The 18,614-nt window shown below is 47.5% G+C and overlaps 1 protein-coding gene across 3 annotated transcripts in view; it reads right to left on the bottom strand.

The window, feature by feature from the left end:
* Positions 1-18,614, bottom strand: part of LOC142560335 (E3 ubiquitin-protein ligase AMFR-like) — a 197,501-nt gene that overhangs the window by 115,616 nt on the left and 63,271 nt on the right. Inside the window, exon 1 of one of the 3 annotated variants that reach the window (XM_075672364.1) lies at positions 10,678-11,068. The exons of the other annotated variants lie outside the window; for them this stretch is intronic. Within the exon in view, the coding sequence (XP_075528479.1) occupies positions 10,678-10,737 (60 nt within the window). The 5' untranslated portion in view covers positions 10,738-11,068. Of the gene's footprint in view, positions 1-10,677; positions 11,069-18,614 lie in introns of those variants that run through there. 3 annotated transcript variants of the gene reach the window in all.

The raw sequence follows: 18,614 nt of genomic DNA, 5'->3' as shown, positions 1-18,614 counted from the left end.
TGCTGCGTCTGAGAAAGAGTTGTTTTTGCACAGAAATATACCAATGGGCCTAATCAATGCCTAACTCTTTTACATTAACATAAAACAAACATTTGTTGCATGTTAGCGGCTTGCGTGTGCGTCAGTACACTTTTACTCTTGCGCCCCTTGCACAGCCATAATAACCACGCAAACGCCTCCACCTCACGAAGTCCTCGAGTGTTTCACCAAGGCCACGCTCAAACGCGCGAGGGAGTGGTGCGCCCACGCTTTCTTTCAGAAACGTGCAGCGTAGGTCCGTCGTGAAAGCTTAAAAAGAAAGACAGAAAATAACGCAACACTCGTAAAAACTAAGGTACATAACGGCACAATCACATTTGCCAAAAGAGCTCCTCCACCTTCCGAGCTTCCTTTCCTGTTTTGTAGCAGCGAGCTTCACGATTTTAGCCAGACAGCTGCGACGACTGCGAAAGCGAATCATGTGAAGGGCCCTGCACGCAAAACCCGGTGCAATTCCTCGTGAGATCCGACATGACTATAGTCGAAGCGGCCGTCCTTTCGATAGGTTGCATCGTACCATCTACATAACCTCCTCGGTCTTACCAAATGACTTCTGCTTGCGAGTCGCGCCGCACGAAGTAAATAATCAGCATACCACGGAGATGCGTACCGGACGGTGCATACGAACAACGAATTATAGAACCGCATAAAGAATCCAAGACAAGGCGAAAGGTGGAAAGCTCCAAGGGCAACGTTTTGCAATAAAAAAAATGATTTTGGACCACAGCGTTGATAGCCACCACATATGGTGGCTATCACCATATTGAGTTGCCACCACATATGGTGGCTATCACCATATTGAGTTAGCCACCACATATGGTGGCTATCACCATATTGAGTTGCCACCACATATGGTGGCAACTCAACGCTATAGCGTTGAGTTGAACGTGTTGTCACATTATATACAAATGAAAGTGAGACAAGACCACGTTATAGCGGCAGCATTTACCGTGTTTACACAAAACAGGGCGGCAGCTTGCCAAAGAGCCACGATGTCAGTTAACGGGCTAGCCGCCTTATTAGAGCACCAATTCATTCGGCTCTTTCTCTGCATTTCCCCTTGCTACGATGAGGTGGAAACAAACGAAAATAAAGATGGAGTAGCAGCAACGCGCACTAAGAACAACATGCGTCACCAGCACTTTCCTGCGTCACTCCTTCGCCCATTTCCTTGTGGTCTTGCTAAGGGCGGCAGCTGTCTGTTGACACACGACTGCGTTTAGATGCAATGTCCCATAATTGACAGGCAGAGGATGTGCGAGTCATGGGCTACGATAAAACAATGCGTGCGCACACAAACGCACACACGCATGCACACAAAGTGATCATGAGTCCTTTACTGCGGCGTGCCTGAATCAGATCGTGGTTTTGGTACGTAACTAAAACCGGATAATTTATTCTTGAAAGCTTACTTTCAAGGCACTTCATAGCAAGTGCGATGCCACAACAACTTTTCAACCTCGATTTTGTGCATTCATAAAAACTAGCTCCCAGCTATTTTGCCCATGTTATTTAATGACAGTAAACTCTTTTAAAGAGAGAGAGAGAGAGAGAGAGAGAGAGAGAGAGAGAGAGAGAGAGAGAGAGAGAGAGCACACACAAGCTGTGCGATTCCAATTTCGCAAAACGAACTCGTTTTGAGGATACGCATAAGATTTCGGCAATCATGAATATGACTGTCATTAATTAGGTATAGGGGGTGATGATATTTAAGTTTTACGAAATTTTTAAAAATCGTCTGTTGCAAACATAATTCTAGTCCTTGAGCTGGATAATTCAGCGAGGCGGACCTGCACGAGAAACCAAAACACATATTAAACTAATTATTGAAAATTCACTAATTATCTGAATTACTTATGGCACATATTGCAATTTACGAATTATTTGAATTACAAATTGCAAGGCGTATCCACTTGGAATTAATTTTGAATGCACAGAATGAAACCACTTTGGCGCTATGCGCCACCAAACTCGCAGTAAAAATGCACTGCTGTTCCACTTTTTAAACAAAACACCCTTTTATGTATAATGCACACCCCCTGTTTTCCCTTTAATGCATTAAAGCATAAAACTGGAACGCCCGTGTATTTTGTCCCACACTTTGGGAAATAATATCTCGAAACTGATGCCATACTGGAAATTCACTTCAAGCGGATGCTTTTTGCAAGCTCACGGGTTGCAATTCGTAAATTGCAATATGTGACGTAAAGCAATTATGACGTTAATTAGTGATTGTTTCAGGTATTTGAATATGCGTTTCGATTTCTCGTGCTAGTAATGTTCGCCTCTTCGAATAATCCAGATCAAGGACAATAATTATCGTATCTGCCACAGCCGATCTTTAAAACATCCCATAAAACTTAAAAATAATCACTCTGTACGTGCGACTTGCAAATAACGAGCTTTTTTTAGTAATTAATATTTAAGTACGTTTCGAAATGGGGTAATTAGTATTGAGACATGTTTAATGACCGGCATTCAGTAATGTGGCTTAATTGCTTTTTTTTTGTTTTAGCATACAGGTGAGCTTCGGACGGCGTTCGCACGATACACGGGAATGGCACATTCCTAGAAGCTGATCGAGAAAAGTATTGCCACAGCTCGGCACGACTTTGCCAGGGCGTGCTTGTTGGAAAGATGATGCGAGGATGTAGCGGTGGAAACTGAGGGGCTTTATGCTGTGCGCAACATAGCACTAGCTACCGCTGTTCCTGCTTCGTGCCGCACTGCTCTGGAGAACAGCGGCTCTCACTCCTTCCTTCGTAGCGTGTACTTCAATTCGTGCCGCCGCACTCGCCTAAATGGCTTTCATTGCTTCACCTCTGCACTGATTCCCGACTGTTTCATGCGCCGTAGCGCGTACCGCAATCGCCCTCCCGAGGCATTCCTGTTCCTAGCGGTTGCACTTCTTCAATGTGTTGGTCGCGCAGTTGGTTGGGGCATCAGCTTTCGGAAGGAACCGCAGGTTTGACACCAGCTGAGGTACCTTCTCATCTCCCATCTTTTGTCTATATTTTATTAATCCCTGGCATGGGACGACATGGTGAACACTGCTGGAGAGCTAAAACAGGCGAAGGTGACGCTGGGAACACAGACCAAAAAGGGAGAAAAGGTCAAGATCAGAAAGGACAAATGATAAGTAGGAAAACAATATGTGCATGAGCTGCATGTGTGTTCTACTAAAATACTTCACGGCTATGCAGCAATCGCGAGTACACACACGAATATCAACCGCAAGGATTTACCTACCCACCCTAAAACCTGGAAGCTATAAGTACCGCTGACAAATAAGCATAAGTCGCCTCTTGAACACGGATGTCTCTTGATCGGGCATGTCTCATAGGAAAAATCCCACGCGCTGCGCTGGGTTTGTGTGCCAGACTCCCCCCCCCCTCCACACACACACACACACACACACACACACACACACACACACACACACACACACACACACACACACACACACACACACACACACACACACACACACACACACACACACACACACACACACACACACACACACACGCACGCACGCACGCACGCACGCACGCACGCACGCACGCACGCACGCACGCACGCACGCACGCACGCACGCACGCACGCACGCACGCACGCACGCACGCACGCACGCACGCACGCAAACAGCGTTCATCAGTCTGCAGATGTCTGAATGTAGTGCACGCATGCCAGCAACGAAAAATGGAAGAAACGCAAGCCGCCGTGAATCTCACAGCCACGTTTGCACAAAGCACAATACCGAGTCAGCGTTACTTTTCCGGCGCTATAAACTACGTCGGCGTTTACGGCAGCAGAAGAGAGTGACGCAATGCACTTTGCGCTCGTAGCGTGGGTCCAGACAGCGCTCAGGAAAGAAAAGGGAAGGAGAAGAAACAACTCAAGTACGCGCAATGTTCGCCCACCCGGGCACTTAGGCCAAGCATCGGTGCAAAAGTAGAAAGCCGTCCGGACACTAGTCCGCAGCACACCATTGTCTCAGAAATCCGAGACGCGAAGAAGCTTCCCAGAACGCCGGGCTCTGTTTTCTCTGTGCCCTGCTGCCTGGGGAAACGCGACTTCACATCGGACGCCCTGAGCGCGCAGTCATGCGAGGTCTTTTTTTGCGCGGCGAACCACGATGCCATTTGCCACTGCACACGCGTGCCGGCAGCGGTGTTGTCAGCGTACTCCTGACAGAGGCGGAACGCGCGGATGAGCGCCAGTCCTGATTCACTATATATCGTGTTTCATTTGGTTTGCAACGTCAGAAATTAAATTGAATTATCGAGCTTTACGTGCCAAAATGTTTATGAAGAAACGCCGTAGTGGGAAACTCAGAATGATGTTGACCACCTGGTGTTCTTTAACGTGCACCTAAATCTAAGCACACGAGCGTTTTTGCAACGAAACGCGGCCGGGAATCGCACCCACGACCTCATGCTTAGCACTGCAACGCCATAGACGCTAAGCCACCGCGGCGGGTTACAACGTGAAGCGAACGCGCCACATCATCACTTCTATACAGCCTTTCTGCGTACTGCCCTCGATACAATATGGGGCTCGGTCGGCCAGAAGTAAGCAACCTAACGAGGTTCCGACCTCATGAGGTTGTCCTCGGCCTCTGAAAGTGAGGTGAGGCTGAGCCGAGTCACCAAGAAATTCTATGAGTGGGTTCGATTTTTGACAGCTACCTCAAATGTGAGTTAGATGTTGAGTGAGGTCGAAGCTTCAGCAGTTACTTATAGGTGAACTATGGCTCCTGAACGAATCAGTCGGTATATTTTAAGCAAGTCATAAAACGCCTTGACAGATAAACCTACACTAATGCTTAAGCACCAGTAATACATTTTCCCAAGGTGAATGTGGTAATAAAAGACAGAAACTACGTCACTATGATACGCTAAGCTACGACTATAACGTGAGAACTGAGCATATCGCTTCATATGCGGTAACTATCTACGCAGCGTTCCGTTTTGGCTATAATCATGTTTTTAAAATCACCTGGAAGTCCCTACTTGCACGAGAAGTCTAAATTAAAGCGCATTAATTACCATTAGTGCTACGTCATGTTGTATTTGCGATATTTGGTGTAGGGCACTGTGAAACATTTGGGCTCATTTATCTTACATCCTCAGATTAGCATCAGTTTGGAGATAACCGCCTCCAAATCGTGATACTAAATAAACTGCCATTCCACTAGGCTTCGTCCCGCTGCGCACGAGGAAGCCGTCTTGGGCAAATGTTAGGTGGAACACCAACTTATTACGTTCAGGGCCCCGTGTCGCAGAGAATCCGGCGTCGGCATCCGGCGTCGGACGTCCTGTGAGCGAAAGCGGCCGTATATATTATATACGGCACTAAAGTTTTTCTTATATCACTAATATTGCTCATACCTGGCCTTACATTCTTTACAAAGGTATTCCTCGGATTTTTCAGAATCACAGCCCACAAACAAAGGTCATGAAACAAAACCCCGACAGTGCATGCCTTTTATGTTAACTCGTCTCGGACTGAAATATTAAAGGTGCGAAATTATAACAGAAGATCGGCCCACGCAAGAGGCCGCGTTTCTACTAGAAAGCTCACCTTCATGCATAGCGTTCACCGGCAGCGTTTCCCGGTAAACATTACGGTTACATGCGCTCCAGTTAGTTGCCGGGAAGCGCGAGAAGCAATCTGGGATCTTTGAATGCTATCGCGTTCCATTCTTAAAGGCGAAGCCTAAGCGTACTCCAAATTTTTTTGCTCCGCGGTTTGAAGACGGATTTCACGAAACTGGTGCTAGTGTCTCAGGACTCCGAATAAACAATGGACGTGTCTTAAACACTGATGACCAACTTAAGTTATGCAATTGCAATGTGCGCCCTAAAACAATACGAATGCTAATGAGAATATTTTGTTAATTCGTTTATTTCCATTGGCTAATTACACAGAGCTATGTCATGTGAAAGCGCTCGTGTGCTCAAAGTTCACATGAATCGCTGAGGCGGCTGCACAAAACGAAAAAAAAAAAAAAAAAGGCCATGGGCTATCCTGAAGAGGGCAGTCTAGCTTAGCGTCCAATTTTAAAGCCGTGGTGTCGGTAATGGTATCAAACCGATCACTGGCAAGCTTTTCACATCATAACTGAACGAACTCTGAACTGCTGATATTTTGCACTCACACATTGTTATGAGTCAGTGTTATATAAAAGAAGCTGTCGAAGTGTAGCAGACAAGAAATAGGACGAAATGTATTATTTATTATGTTATTTGTGTCCTCTGTTTGGTATTAAAACAGCAGCACGCCTTAACTAACTAACTAACTAACTAACTAACTAACTAACTAACTAACTAACTAACTAACTAACTAACTAACTAACTAACTAACTAACTAAATGGCCGGCGTCCATGTTCATAGTGCTGGCGTTATTTCCTCGTAGTCAAGCGTAACGAACTATTTGGACAAATGGTACAGCTGGCGCACGATGCAACCATTAGTTGCTGCTTGATAGGCTGAATTACGCTGACCACTACCGAATGTTGCAGGACTGGTTTGGTCAACCGGATACTTTATCTGTCCTATGAAATGGAAAATTGTAATCCACCACCCAACTGTAACACGAAGCTACAAATGAAATCCACGCGGGTTGTCAGAGAAAAAGCTTCGAAGTTGAAGAAAAATCCGTCCTGGTCCGGGGATCGAACCCTTGACCAACGCATTTCTGAGGCGGCTATACTCCACCATTTGAGCCAACTGGAAGGCAAGCAGACTGCCGTGCGAGTGATCGGCACCACGAAGCACACCGAACAATTTTCCCTTCGTGAACCCTCCCTATACCTGGCGGGTTGCCATGTTTCTCTCGCACAGCTGTAGTGTCGCCCGAACGTGCACTAGGTATAATCAGTCGCTGTGATGAGTGCGCGTGCACGGCACAGAGCCTGCTTTTTAGACAAAACACCGCTGCGAGAAGAGCAAGGCCTTAAGAGGAAGCTTTAGCTCAAGTACTCCTATCTAAATACATGTAAAAGGAGAATTCGTTTTTCTCGGCAACCACTGCACCAAATTTGACGAGGTTTGTTGCATTTAAAAGACAAACTTAAAATCTAGTGACTGTTGGTTTCGAATTTTTGAGTTAGATCGTCAATTTTTTATTAAAAATTGGCAAAAATCGAAAATTTTCAAAAGCGAAACTATCAAGTTTACAACTCTGTAACTTAACCACTAAAAATGATAATACAATTCTGTGAATTGCATCTAATAGCACATCTAAAGCGGACAAAATTGATATGTTACACATGAATATAAAAAAATTTAATCATAGAGAAATACAACTTTTGCAAAACCGTTGTAACTCTGTAACTTAACCACTAAAAATGATAATACAATTCTGTGAATTGCATCTAATAGCACATCTAAAGCGGACAAAATTGATATGTTACACATGAATATAAAAATATTTAATCATAGAGAAATACAACTTTTGCAAAACCGTTGTAACCAACGTAACAAATTCACGTAAGATGTAAAATAACATATTGAATTTGTCCGCTTTGAATGATCTAATGGATGCCGTTTAAAGAACCGCGATATGGGTTCTTGATGCAGAGCTATGAATTTATAAACTTCGTGCTTCTATTTTTTTCAAACGGTCAAATATTTGAAAATCGTTTTAAGCAAATTGAAGCCCTAAATCGAAATTCCGCTTCCAACAGTCACTAGAATTTAACTTTCTCTTTCAAATGCAACAAATTTCATCAAAATCGGTCCAGCGGTTATCTCATAAAAACGTTTTTGCGTTTTACATGGATTTGAATAGGCCGCGTCGGAGTTGGGCCCGAGCTAAAGCTTCCTCTTAAGCCTAAAAGAAAGCACAAATTAAAGCAAATGAATTCTGCACACCATCGCTGAAGCATAACTGCCACATGCAAGGAGATATGGAATGTGTCGGGCGTGATATCAGCGCATAGGGGATAACAGACACAAATGTAAGCAATACATTTGACTTGGTCTGCAACAACATAACAGCTGTATACTCTAGCGACAAAAGCGAAACGCCTAGAGGAGCCACGAGGATCACGAAAAACAGGCCGCTGTGTCCTGCCAGCGTAGGCACAGACGCGGAAAGCAGTTCTGGTGTTACAAATATTTTTGCATCTGAGTGCCACGTACAAACGCCGAGTCCACTTTATAATAAGCAACGAACGAAAGCTGCTATAAACGTCGGCGAAAATGGCAACTTTTCCATTATGGGTTCTACGACCAAGAGCTGATCTGCGAAGCACGCCGTATAGAGGGAAGGTCTGGATTAATTTCAGCTGCCTGAGGTGCATCCGAACATGAGTACACAAGAATTTTTGCTGTCAGCTCCCATCAGAATGCCGAATCGATCCGACGACCTTGCTCGCCGCAGCACAGTCACTAAGAAACCACGTCGGGTGTCAGTTTTTCCAACAAGTCGTCGGTCGTGTAGCAATGCCCGCGTGGCGCATGGCAGTCACAGCTAAACAAACAAATACTAGAGTAGCAGCCACATTTGATCAGTTTCCTTCTTTAAAGCAGACGAAACAAGGCATACCTGAATCCGCGTACACAACTACGTCAGTCAATGAGATGCCTTCCTGAAAAACGACTTTCGCTACTTTTTCTGCCTGCTCATCGCTTTCGTCGTCGACGTCATGCACTGCCACCGAGGGTGCGCACGAGACAGACAGAACCGAGAAACAAGGAGTAACAGAGACGCCTTTCCGCCACGTCCCTTTCATTGTGCTCCCCACTTAATTACGCGGTCCCACGCCGAAGCAGCGCACTTACGTAAGGGTACGGAAACAAATGGCCTGCTAAAACGCATGCATTATCGAAGATACCCTTGCGAACGAAACGATGACTATGTTCTAGTGTTACCGAAACAACGACTGCATGAATGAGAGAACGTTTCTAAATAAGCGAAGGCGTGTATATCAGCTAAGACGAGTGGTTAAAAAGATAATAAGACAAAAAAAAAAGAAACGAATAAAATTTCTGTAAGCGAAGTGGACTCCGTCTATAAAGGAGCACCAACTGTGGAACCACTTCTATTATACAGAGCAGTTCCTGCCTATTTACCACGGGAAAACAATACACCACACCGGGCATGCGACCAACGATCCTGGTGGATCCGCATATTATCAGCAGCGGTCAGAAACCACACTATGGCCTGGCTAAGCTAAGCAGAAACTACACGTCGATAAGCTTGAAAAACGAAAATAAGCAGAGGCAAAGCTAAAGCACCTTCCACAGAGTTCGCAGACCAATGGCAGCGCGCCACGCCCTTTCTCGGTCGCGTGGCCGGAACGAGAAGTATCGGCAGCAACGTAACGCGCTTTCTCCCGACGAAGAAAAATGGGACAGGCCGCCCGCTGTCAAGCGACATCTGCCAGACACAAGGCCACCACGGGGAGACCTTCGTGGAGGAGTTCCGTCGGCGCTGGCCCCGAAGGCTGCCATACATTTTGGAAGCAGATCCGCACGGCCAACAAGGACACAGCGTCAAGGACAAGGCCACCCAAAGCCGCGCGCGGTAAACTATCTACGCCCCGCACAAGCCAGGCCATGCGCGAAGGCATCGATGAGGCCACGCCGAACGTTCCGACGCACCTCAATGCGGGAAAGCGAGCAGCATCTGCAGCGTGCGCGTGCAGTTGGTTGGAGGCTAATGCAACTGAAAAGATAATACGGTGCTATTAAAGTTACAAAAAAATAATGAAAAGACCCCTGATCCATGCGTCGTACGGAAACCAGTCTCCGACAAAGATGAACACAAGCGGCACAGGCCCGACAGTCGACATATTCCTAGGGGATGTGCACTACGGCAAAGAAAACGAGGACGAGGACGAGGACGAATCGGCCAGGATGGCAGTTTTCTACTGTTCACTCGCACTTGCAAACTGACCTTCGGTCAACACATTTCTGCTTTCATCGACTAGGCTACCGAAAGTAAAGTGGATTCGTTACCTGTTCTATGAAACAAAAACTAAATCCCACCACGAAGCCATACACATACCTAAGTGACAACCGATACCACCCACACCGAAGCAAAACAAGCCGTCTGAAATTTTTGTTGCGGTAGTTGACATGACATGTGAAGCCAAGAAAGACAGCCCGAAGCTATCGTAACATAAATAATACCACTGAAGGCTGATTCAAGCTACACGTTTCAAAACAGCAGAAACTATAACGTTTCCCAGGAGAAAGTCGAGAGACAAGAGTCATTTGCCACAAAGCGGGGGAAAACTGCTCCAGCTGCAGAGCATCAAGAAAGGTCAGAGCAAGTGAATAACAAAGCTTCTGCCTGTACTTCCGCACGGAACACTCCGACCACTTCGCAAGTCGAGCACTGGCGTTGAAGCAGCAAACGAAAATAAAGGCAAGTAGCAGGCGGCACGCACAAATACAGCGCAAAACGAAGCGGTTTGCAGTCCGCGTCTCTAAGCTTCGCGTTTCACTAGGAATTGTCGGCAGGAAATCCCACAGACGAACGCAGCAACCGAAAAGGGGGATGGTGTGATGCGAAAAACGCCTGGCCCGATGCCACGATTCCGAGCGGCCGAGGTCAATGAGCCGCGAGGTCGGACAACGGCCGCTCGGCGACAACGGGAACGGTAAACACGCAGGGCCCACCTTGTAGACGTCGTTGGCTCGGTCGAAGCACGAAGCTACGGCGACGATGGCGGGCTCCATGGCGGCGGCGGTGGTGGCAGCGCGGACGGCGGCCGGCTGGCCGAAGCGCTCGGAAGAAAGTGCCCGCTTCCGGTCGTTGCAACCCGGAAGCGGCGATCCAGAGGCGCACCTCACCCCGCGAGAGACGGAAAGCGGGCTTCCTGCTCGCGTTTCCTCGTCGCCAGGAGAGACGAAACAAGCGGCAAGGTCGAACACGACCGTCGGAGAGCGCGCCACGAAAGAGAGTGCGCAGCCAAAGGACAGGGCAGCTGGAACAGGTTTCCGCCAAGGCGACAGGCCCCGGGCGCTTCCGCCGCGGGCCCGGCCAGACCCTGCGGCGGCCTTCCACCCATTACGCAACGTGGTTCAAGGGCGACTAGTGTGCCCACGGCTCTTACTTAACGCCCGGACCATCACCACAATACGGCCCGACGATCAGGTGAGAAACGAGCGACAAACGGTTGTCCCAAGCGTGTGGTTTAACCCAGTCAGCCGCACTTTGTTTCCCACAACTACGCCACAAGGAGAGCAGCGCGGCGCGAGAAAATCGTCATATCAGCGGCATGAACATCCGCGGCAAACACGAGCACCTATAGTCGTCGTCACCAGCGCATCTCGAGAAAAAAAATGAGAGGACAAATGATTCGGGATCTCGAGATTACACAGTTTCCGCCTAACTTGTATTGCAAACCTGAGCACGATCGAGGTTTCTGACACTCAAACGAGACGTACAAGGGCCCCAGCGCGTGAAAGTTCCAGGATCGTTCGCCTTACAGTGGGAACGACGCATCTTCGATAGCGGCAGTTAACAACGCGAATAGATAAAGAACACAGGAGGCAAAGGCCTCAGAACTTGCTTCAGCAACGATTGTAATTTTGCCCACGTCTACCTTTCCTTCGACATACACACACGCACCGAGTACCGCAGGTAAACGTGTCCACGGTAAACACTACCACGTTTTCGCGTAAGAACAAGAAGACAGGTGTATACCGAACACATGCGCACACTTTGCGCTGCAGTTCACAACCTGCAAGTCGGAATTTTCTGCGTGACCGTTTCCCGGGACGCGGTCTGTAAACATCTCCCGCATGGTGGTAGGTCTACGACCAGCACACCTGCGAATGAAGGCCAAAGATCACAATCACTGCAAAGCAGCTGGAACAGCCGCTACGGCGTCTGTGCGTTGCTTTTGCAGCCTGAATTTCCAGCATGTTGCACTCACGTCCCTGACAATACAACAGTGCTGACATGGTCTGAATCGCTCAAAATGAGAGATACAGGATAATAAGGAGCGGATTTAATGAGCAACGCCCTCAGGAATATCGTGAATTTTACCCACAACACACCGGAGTATTTAGTTTTTGTGACATGCTCTTTCGCCCCAAACGCGTCAGTCGGTTTTTCCCAAAACATATTCGCATTGCGCGTGCAAGGCATTGTTTTGTTTCCCGCGTGGGCATTTAATGTAGAGAAAAAGCAAAGGCAAACTTTTATAAGCACTGCTTTTGTGCGCAGCTCGGAAGCAGCTCGCGAATGGGCAACCTATGAGCGACCATGTTTCTCCGTGCCCCCCAAGTATCGGCCGCATGCTATAGCGTTGGTGCGCCGTGCGAAGTAGAGCTCGTTTATCTAGTGGCTCTAGTGCGAAGACGAACGCGGCGCCAGAACGAGTGGTCTTTCTCCCCTTCCCCAACTCATTCTTCGAAAGCGTGTCCGCTGTCCGGCTTTCCCGGGCTGTTGGACAATTCCGTCACCGACTAACTCCCGAGAGGAAGCGCCTGTCACGGGGACCATATAGCGTGGTCTAAACATAGAGCTCACCCGAGCACGCGCCCGGACCGATGCCCGGCACGACGAGTTGCTGCTGCTTCCGCCCCGTACAGGCGCCAATCTGGGCCGACGCGCGTGCAGCAAAATATAGCCGTCGCATTACAGCGCGGCACAAACGAGGCGCTCGCTGATGCAACTGGCTACGCAACCCCCTCACATGCCAGGCGCCGCAGGTCAGCTCGCGCGGACAACCACGGCACACACACATACAAGCATGGGTAACGAGCACATTTTGGCAGAAAACCAACGCATATATGGAATAGGGAAACGGACCACTGCATGCAAAACAGTGAGGCGAGAAAGATCGGTGACACCAAAATAAAAGCGCGTTCCCAGAACTCGTATAGATACTAGGGCTATATGTCAATAGATGACGGGAGTCGATGGTTGTTATGATGATGCGCTGCCATATACTGCGTAGTAATAGAAGCGCACGGGACCAACGTTGCTAGCCGCATTGCCTAATTGCATGCACAAATCTCTGCACGACGTCGTGCTGATGTCTTTTAGACAGCGCTTCATTGCTTGGCGGTTGCAGGTTCTCTGGTTGCGGGAGTCGACAGAGCCAAACCAAAGTAGAGCCTAAAGGAAGGCTATGTCTTGGTTTGGGCTCTGCCTTAGTTTGGCTCTGTCGACTCCCGCAACCAGAGAACCTGCAACCGCCAAATAGCAGCGGCGGAGACGGGTGAGGGTGCTTCTGGCGCCTCGGCAGTCGGGACGAGATAAATCGGCGCGGCACGCGGTAGTTCGCGGATACAACTCAAGTCAGCAGTGAAGCCCCGCCCACGTCTTCATAACCGCCAGCCACTGTTCCTCCGCAAGAGTGCAAATAGATCGTACTTCATACTTTTCGTGTTCCCTAAATAAGGCGGTAAGCACAAAATTAAAAGTTATAATGGCGTATTTTAGTACGTTTTCACTCGTCTATTATAGTGGAACGGTGAAAGACTAATTCTTTATTGAACTGAAATAAAACACTTGCTTCGCTGCACGTATTTATTGTCAAGTTTCACTTCAGTTGGCAGTGAAGTTTCATGAGTAAAATGGGGTAAGCAGTGAAATGAACTGTACGGCGGACTTTTGAAAAGTGAAATGTTCAGACTCCATACACTTTGTCCATGTCCGTTGCACATCTCATCGCTCCCGCCGATGAAAAGACTCTTCGAGAACAGCAGACGCTCCGGAGGTATCAAGTACGACGGCATTTTGAAATGGTCGCATGACGACGATTTTGTCTGCTTTTCTGATTGGCTGGCGGAGTAACAACTCCGCGCGGTCCGTGTGCCTTGGTTGCCAACTGCTGTTTTTAAGTGGTATCCTACTGTTACAGGCAAAGATGACACTGCTTATGCCACAGGAGTCCGTCTGACGACCAATGCAAATTGCAGTCCCACCGCGCCTCCAAAAAAGAACGCCCAAGGGAACAAATTCCAGCTCAGTGGTCCAAACGCTTCCAAATAGTTTACCAAATTCTAAGATGCACTGGAGATGGAAACGCTGACAAGGTGGCTCCGGTAGCTACAGGCAGCTAAAACATGTTATCTTTTGTGGCAATGTACTCGTCACATGATAAAGACCAAATATAACACCGGGCGATAAACAATGACGAAATGCACTTGTTCGTTGAACATGCCACAATAAAAAAACCAAAACAAAGCTTTGTCACGAAGTTTATGTGAGACCGATTAACGCACCATATAAAGCAAACAAGAGGGGGAATGTTCACATACAGTGAGTAACCTGGCTCCAACCACAGCAAGTGCACTACCTTTGCTCGTGCCGCCCCCTTCCCGGCAATGCTGACCAAAAAGTTCACAACAAACAGAAAGCACGACGATAAAGAGCTTCCGTATTTTCAAGTCCTTCCTAAGCATCTCCCCAGTTCTTTGCGCTCTGCACAACTGCCGGCGAAGCCAACGACGAGAGAATCGTTACTTCGATGGTTCACAGTTTTCCACGAAGAAAAGCGCTGCCAACGTAAATAGGTTACCCAAATTGTCTGGCATGGAGAACTGGGAAGTGTGAAGCATGCACATCCCCTACGTATACAAATTCAAGCTCTTGCGAGTCACGATACTATCCGTGTCATTTGCAGCACAGCTCACCGCAGCTCCGTGTCTCGAAAACACCGACACAGTGTGCTTTTACTCCGCGTGTAGTTATATGTTACGTTTGTGTGTGCCCGAAGGAGCGAGTTCTTGAAGTATTCGCGCATCTTATACGCAGCACAAGTAGGCTATAGCGCCGTAGCGCTATATCCAATCGCGGCGTGATAGTGGGCTCCGTCAAATGGCTGCTCGCGGCGCGATTCGGTGCCAGTGTGCTTAAGCTCTCTACACACGAGGAACTGTACTATGCAGACCCTGTTGAGTGTACAAAGCGCTCCATAAGAACTCAAACCAGTCAACTGTTGAAGAGCAAAAAAACTTGACAAAAGTGCTAAACGCCGCGAACTACGTGACGCAAAGCGGGCACTTGCGATGCACGCCATAACTGTCCACCGCCAAGACTGCGTGTGCGCTCATCTTCGCATATCGCGAAGGCCTCCGCGAGGACCCGAGCCAGAATTAATGCGGCTATCAAACGGCTGTTTTGAATTCTCAGTCGAGCGCGGGCCGATGCCGCCAGATACGACCGGTCGTGTCGTAAATAATGTGTCGTTGAACTGAGTGCAGACGCTGTGCTGTGCAGGATACGTATACGACTGGCGGGCTTCCAAGAGAGGGAACGTGGGCAGATAAGCAGTCAGGACTAGAAATCAGGCTGTCTGCTTGGCAGAAAAGCTTCGCGACAAGGCCAGATGAAACAAAATAAACAAACTCTGCGCCAACTATGCACATGCTGAATAGCTGTCACGAAACTGCGAGGACACACACGGGCGACCTAAAAGCGTTAATTCACGGAGGCAAATATTCGTGTTTCCTTTCGTCGATCTCCGGCTTCTAATAATAATAATAATAATATTTGGGGTTTTACGTGCCAAAACCACTTTCTGATTATGAGGCACGCCGTAGTGGAGGACTCCGGAAATTTTGACCACCTGGGGTTCTTTAACGTGCACCTAAATCTAAGCACACGGGTGTTTTCGCATTTCGCCCCCATCGAAATGCGGCCGCCGTGGCCGGGATTCGATCCCGCGACCTCGTGCTCAGCAGCCCAACACCATAGCCACTGAGCAACCACGGCGGGTTGATCTCCGGCTTCTGTCCGGTGCTTTGAAACGAAGTAAATGTTGTCGAGGAAATCGCACCAACCGCTTTGCAGCGGCAAAGGATTTTGCGAGCTCACTAAAGATGTGGGAAACGTACGAGGCACACTGACCAGCCTATAGTAAGCGCTTCTCAACGCTTTTTGTCGATGGCTCGGAGTCGAGATGGGATCGAATGAACCGATCGAATCAGCATGGTGTGTGTGCTCGACGCAAACACTGACAAAAAAGATATTACAACCAAAGTGTAGCGCAAGATGGGCAATGACACGATAGGCTTCAAACTCATCCCCGCAAAAGGCAGACCTGCGAGGCATTCTGCACTACCTGAGAATAGTACATCGAAGTCGGTGGCGTTGTAAGTGACCCTACGGGCTTCTGCATCCACCATGAATCTCAGCATTACATGCAGGCGCGCGTCTCCAACCGGAACCGAGGAGGGAGGGGGGGGGGGGGTACGAAATAAAGCGACCTAAAACATTGCATGTGTTACCATACAAATTATGTGGGTACTTGTGCACCAAGGAATTAATTCTTGGCAACGAGGCAGCACACGAGGCCACCATGAAGCGATTAACCGCCGCTTAAGAGCGCTGATAAAGAGGATGAATCTCCTGCCTACTAGGAGCAAGCCCTATCACCGTAAAATAATTTACACCCTTAAAAGTAAATAAGGGTGTAAGCTACAGACCGATTTACACCCTTATTAACATTTAAGGGTGTAAATTAGTTTACAGTGTACTCGTCGAGCAAAACCGAAATGAAGTCCTGAAAAGTTTCCTAGAACCGGACATTCATCTCCCAAAAGTTCTGGATCACGAGCACCCTCAGCGCTACATAGTGCAGCTGCTACCCTTATCGCACCGGCTATGTGATGCTTCCGAAGTTCTCGCAGTTTAGCGGCTATGGTGTTGCGCTGCTAAGCACGCGGTCGCGGGATCAAATCCCGGCCGCGGCGGCCGCCTTTCGATGGGGGCGAAATGCAAAGACGCCCGCGTCCATTGGGGGTACGTTAAAGAACCCCAGGTGGTCGAAATTAATACGGAGTCCTCAACTACGGCGTGCCTCATAATCAGATCGTGGTTTTGGCACGTAAAACATCTGAATTCATTCATTCATTCATTCATTCATTCATTCATTCATTCATTCATTCATTCATTCATTCATTCATTCATTCATTCATTCATTCAAGTTCTCACAGAGAAGCACCCCAAGAGCAAAATCACAACCTGAAATATGCACCTAACACAAAACCAACAGCAAAGAAATAACGAAAAGCGCAGTACACGACGGAGGTCGCGCGCACTCGCCAAATTGCCATATACGGCTTCGACATAACTGTTCCAGGAGTGTAGACACACCGTCATGGTATGAGAGGCAACCAGGTTGGTCCTCCAAGTACTCATCCACTATACGTGTGCGACAGAAAGCTCGACGAGAATATCTGACGCGCATCCTAATTATCCCTCGTAAACAGCAGGTTATAAAGGATGCCCTGGCAGGTTATATCACATGCCCTATCTTACCCTTCAATCCTATGCCTTCATATGAGTAAGATAAAAAAAGAAAAAAGAAACGATCGCGTCGCACCATATTTGCAATCTCAATAGAGGCACTCAGCAAATACCTCGCACTGATGAGACTATATCGTTTGGAAGTGCGCGAGCCAGTGATAACGCACACCAATTTGCGCTTACGAACAACTCTATCGTGGGAATTTTTTCTGAATACGGGCTCAGACGCGTACACTAGTTCTACTGATATTATACAGAGCACTGCCTATACAGAGCACTCTAACGACGAAAAGCTAGTGAAGCAAGACTACGGCTTCAGGCAGACGACATTCGTGGACTGGTCGGCATAAAAAAAAAAAACAAAAAAAAAAACGTGGGGAAATAATGAAAGAAAGAAAAAGCAGCGGGCATCGTGCCTGCCTAACCTTTTAATGGCCAGCTGAGCTGTTCCACGGCAGTTTTTTTTAATTTATTTATACAATACTGCGGACTCATGGTCCAAGCAGGGTTGTTGATACAAATACAAAAGAAACAGCAACGAAAAAAAAGCAACATTAATACAGGCTCAGAAAGGTGACTTCCCAGTTTGATCACTTGCTTTTATAAGGCAGTTCCATTCATTAATGGTTCTTGGAAAATAAGAAGACTTAAATGGGTCTGTGCGAGCAAAATATGGGGTTAGGGTGCTTTCATTGTGGTGTCGGGTGGGCCTGCTAGTTAAGGGTGACAAATATGTTGATGCATCTAGCGCTAGTTTGTTTTCGAAGAGTTGGGAAAGAAATTCTAAATTTTTGCCTTCGTGCTTGTAATACGGGAATACCATTTGCTTGCATTAAATCATAACGTGAGTCTAATGCTGAAAATCAATTAAAAATAAACCTTACGGTCTTTCTCTGAATACGTTCAAGACAATCAATGTTGCGCTTAGTATGAGGATACCATATAATGCACGCATATTCCAGTCTTGGCCACACAAGAGCAGTGTGTCAGAGCAGCTTAACATTAGTGGGAGCAGTTTTAAGTCTATGTTTAAGGACACAAAGCTTGCGGAAGGCGGATGAACAAACATTATCAATATGAAGATTCCAAGACAGGTTTGAAGTGGGTGTTACACCGAGATTTTTATAGCAACTTACTTCTTGTAATGGTGAAGACTATAATATGCAGATATATGAGAGCGGATTTTTTTTTTTTTTTTTGCGCGTTACTGGAAGGCAGACACATTTGCTCGTGTTAAGGGTCATTCCCCCATTTTACACACCATTGATGTCTATTGCCCAGGCTAGTGTTGAGATCGTTGTAATCATTAGTGGAACTAATTTCTTTAAACAAAACACAATCATCA

Source organism: Dermacentor variabilis, chromosome 1 (assembly GCF_050947875.1).
Source record: "Dermacentor variabilis isolate Ectoservices chromosome 1, ASM5094787v1, whole genome shotgun sequence".
Taxonomy (NCBI): domain Eukaryota; kingdom Metazoa; phylum Arthropoda; class Arachnida; order Ixodida; family Ixodidae; genus Dermacentor; species Dermacentor variabilis.
Note: the sequence above shows the minus strand (reverse complement) of the source record. Positions and strands in the feature narration are given on the sequence as shown.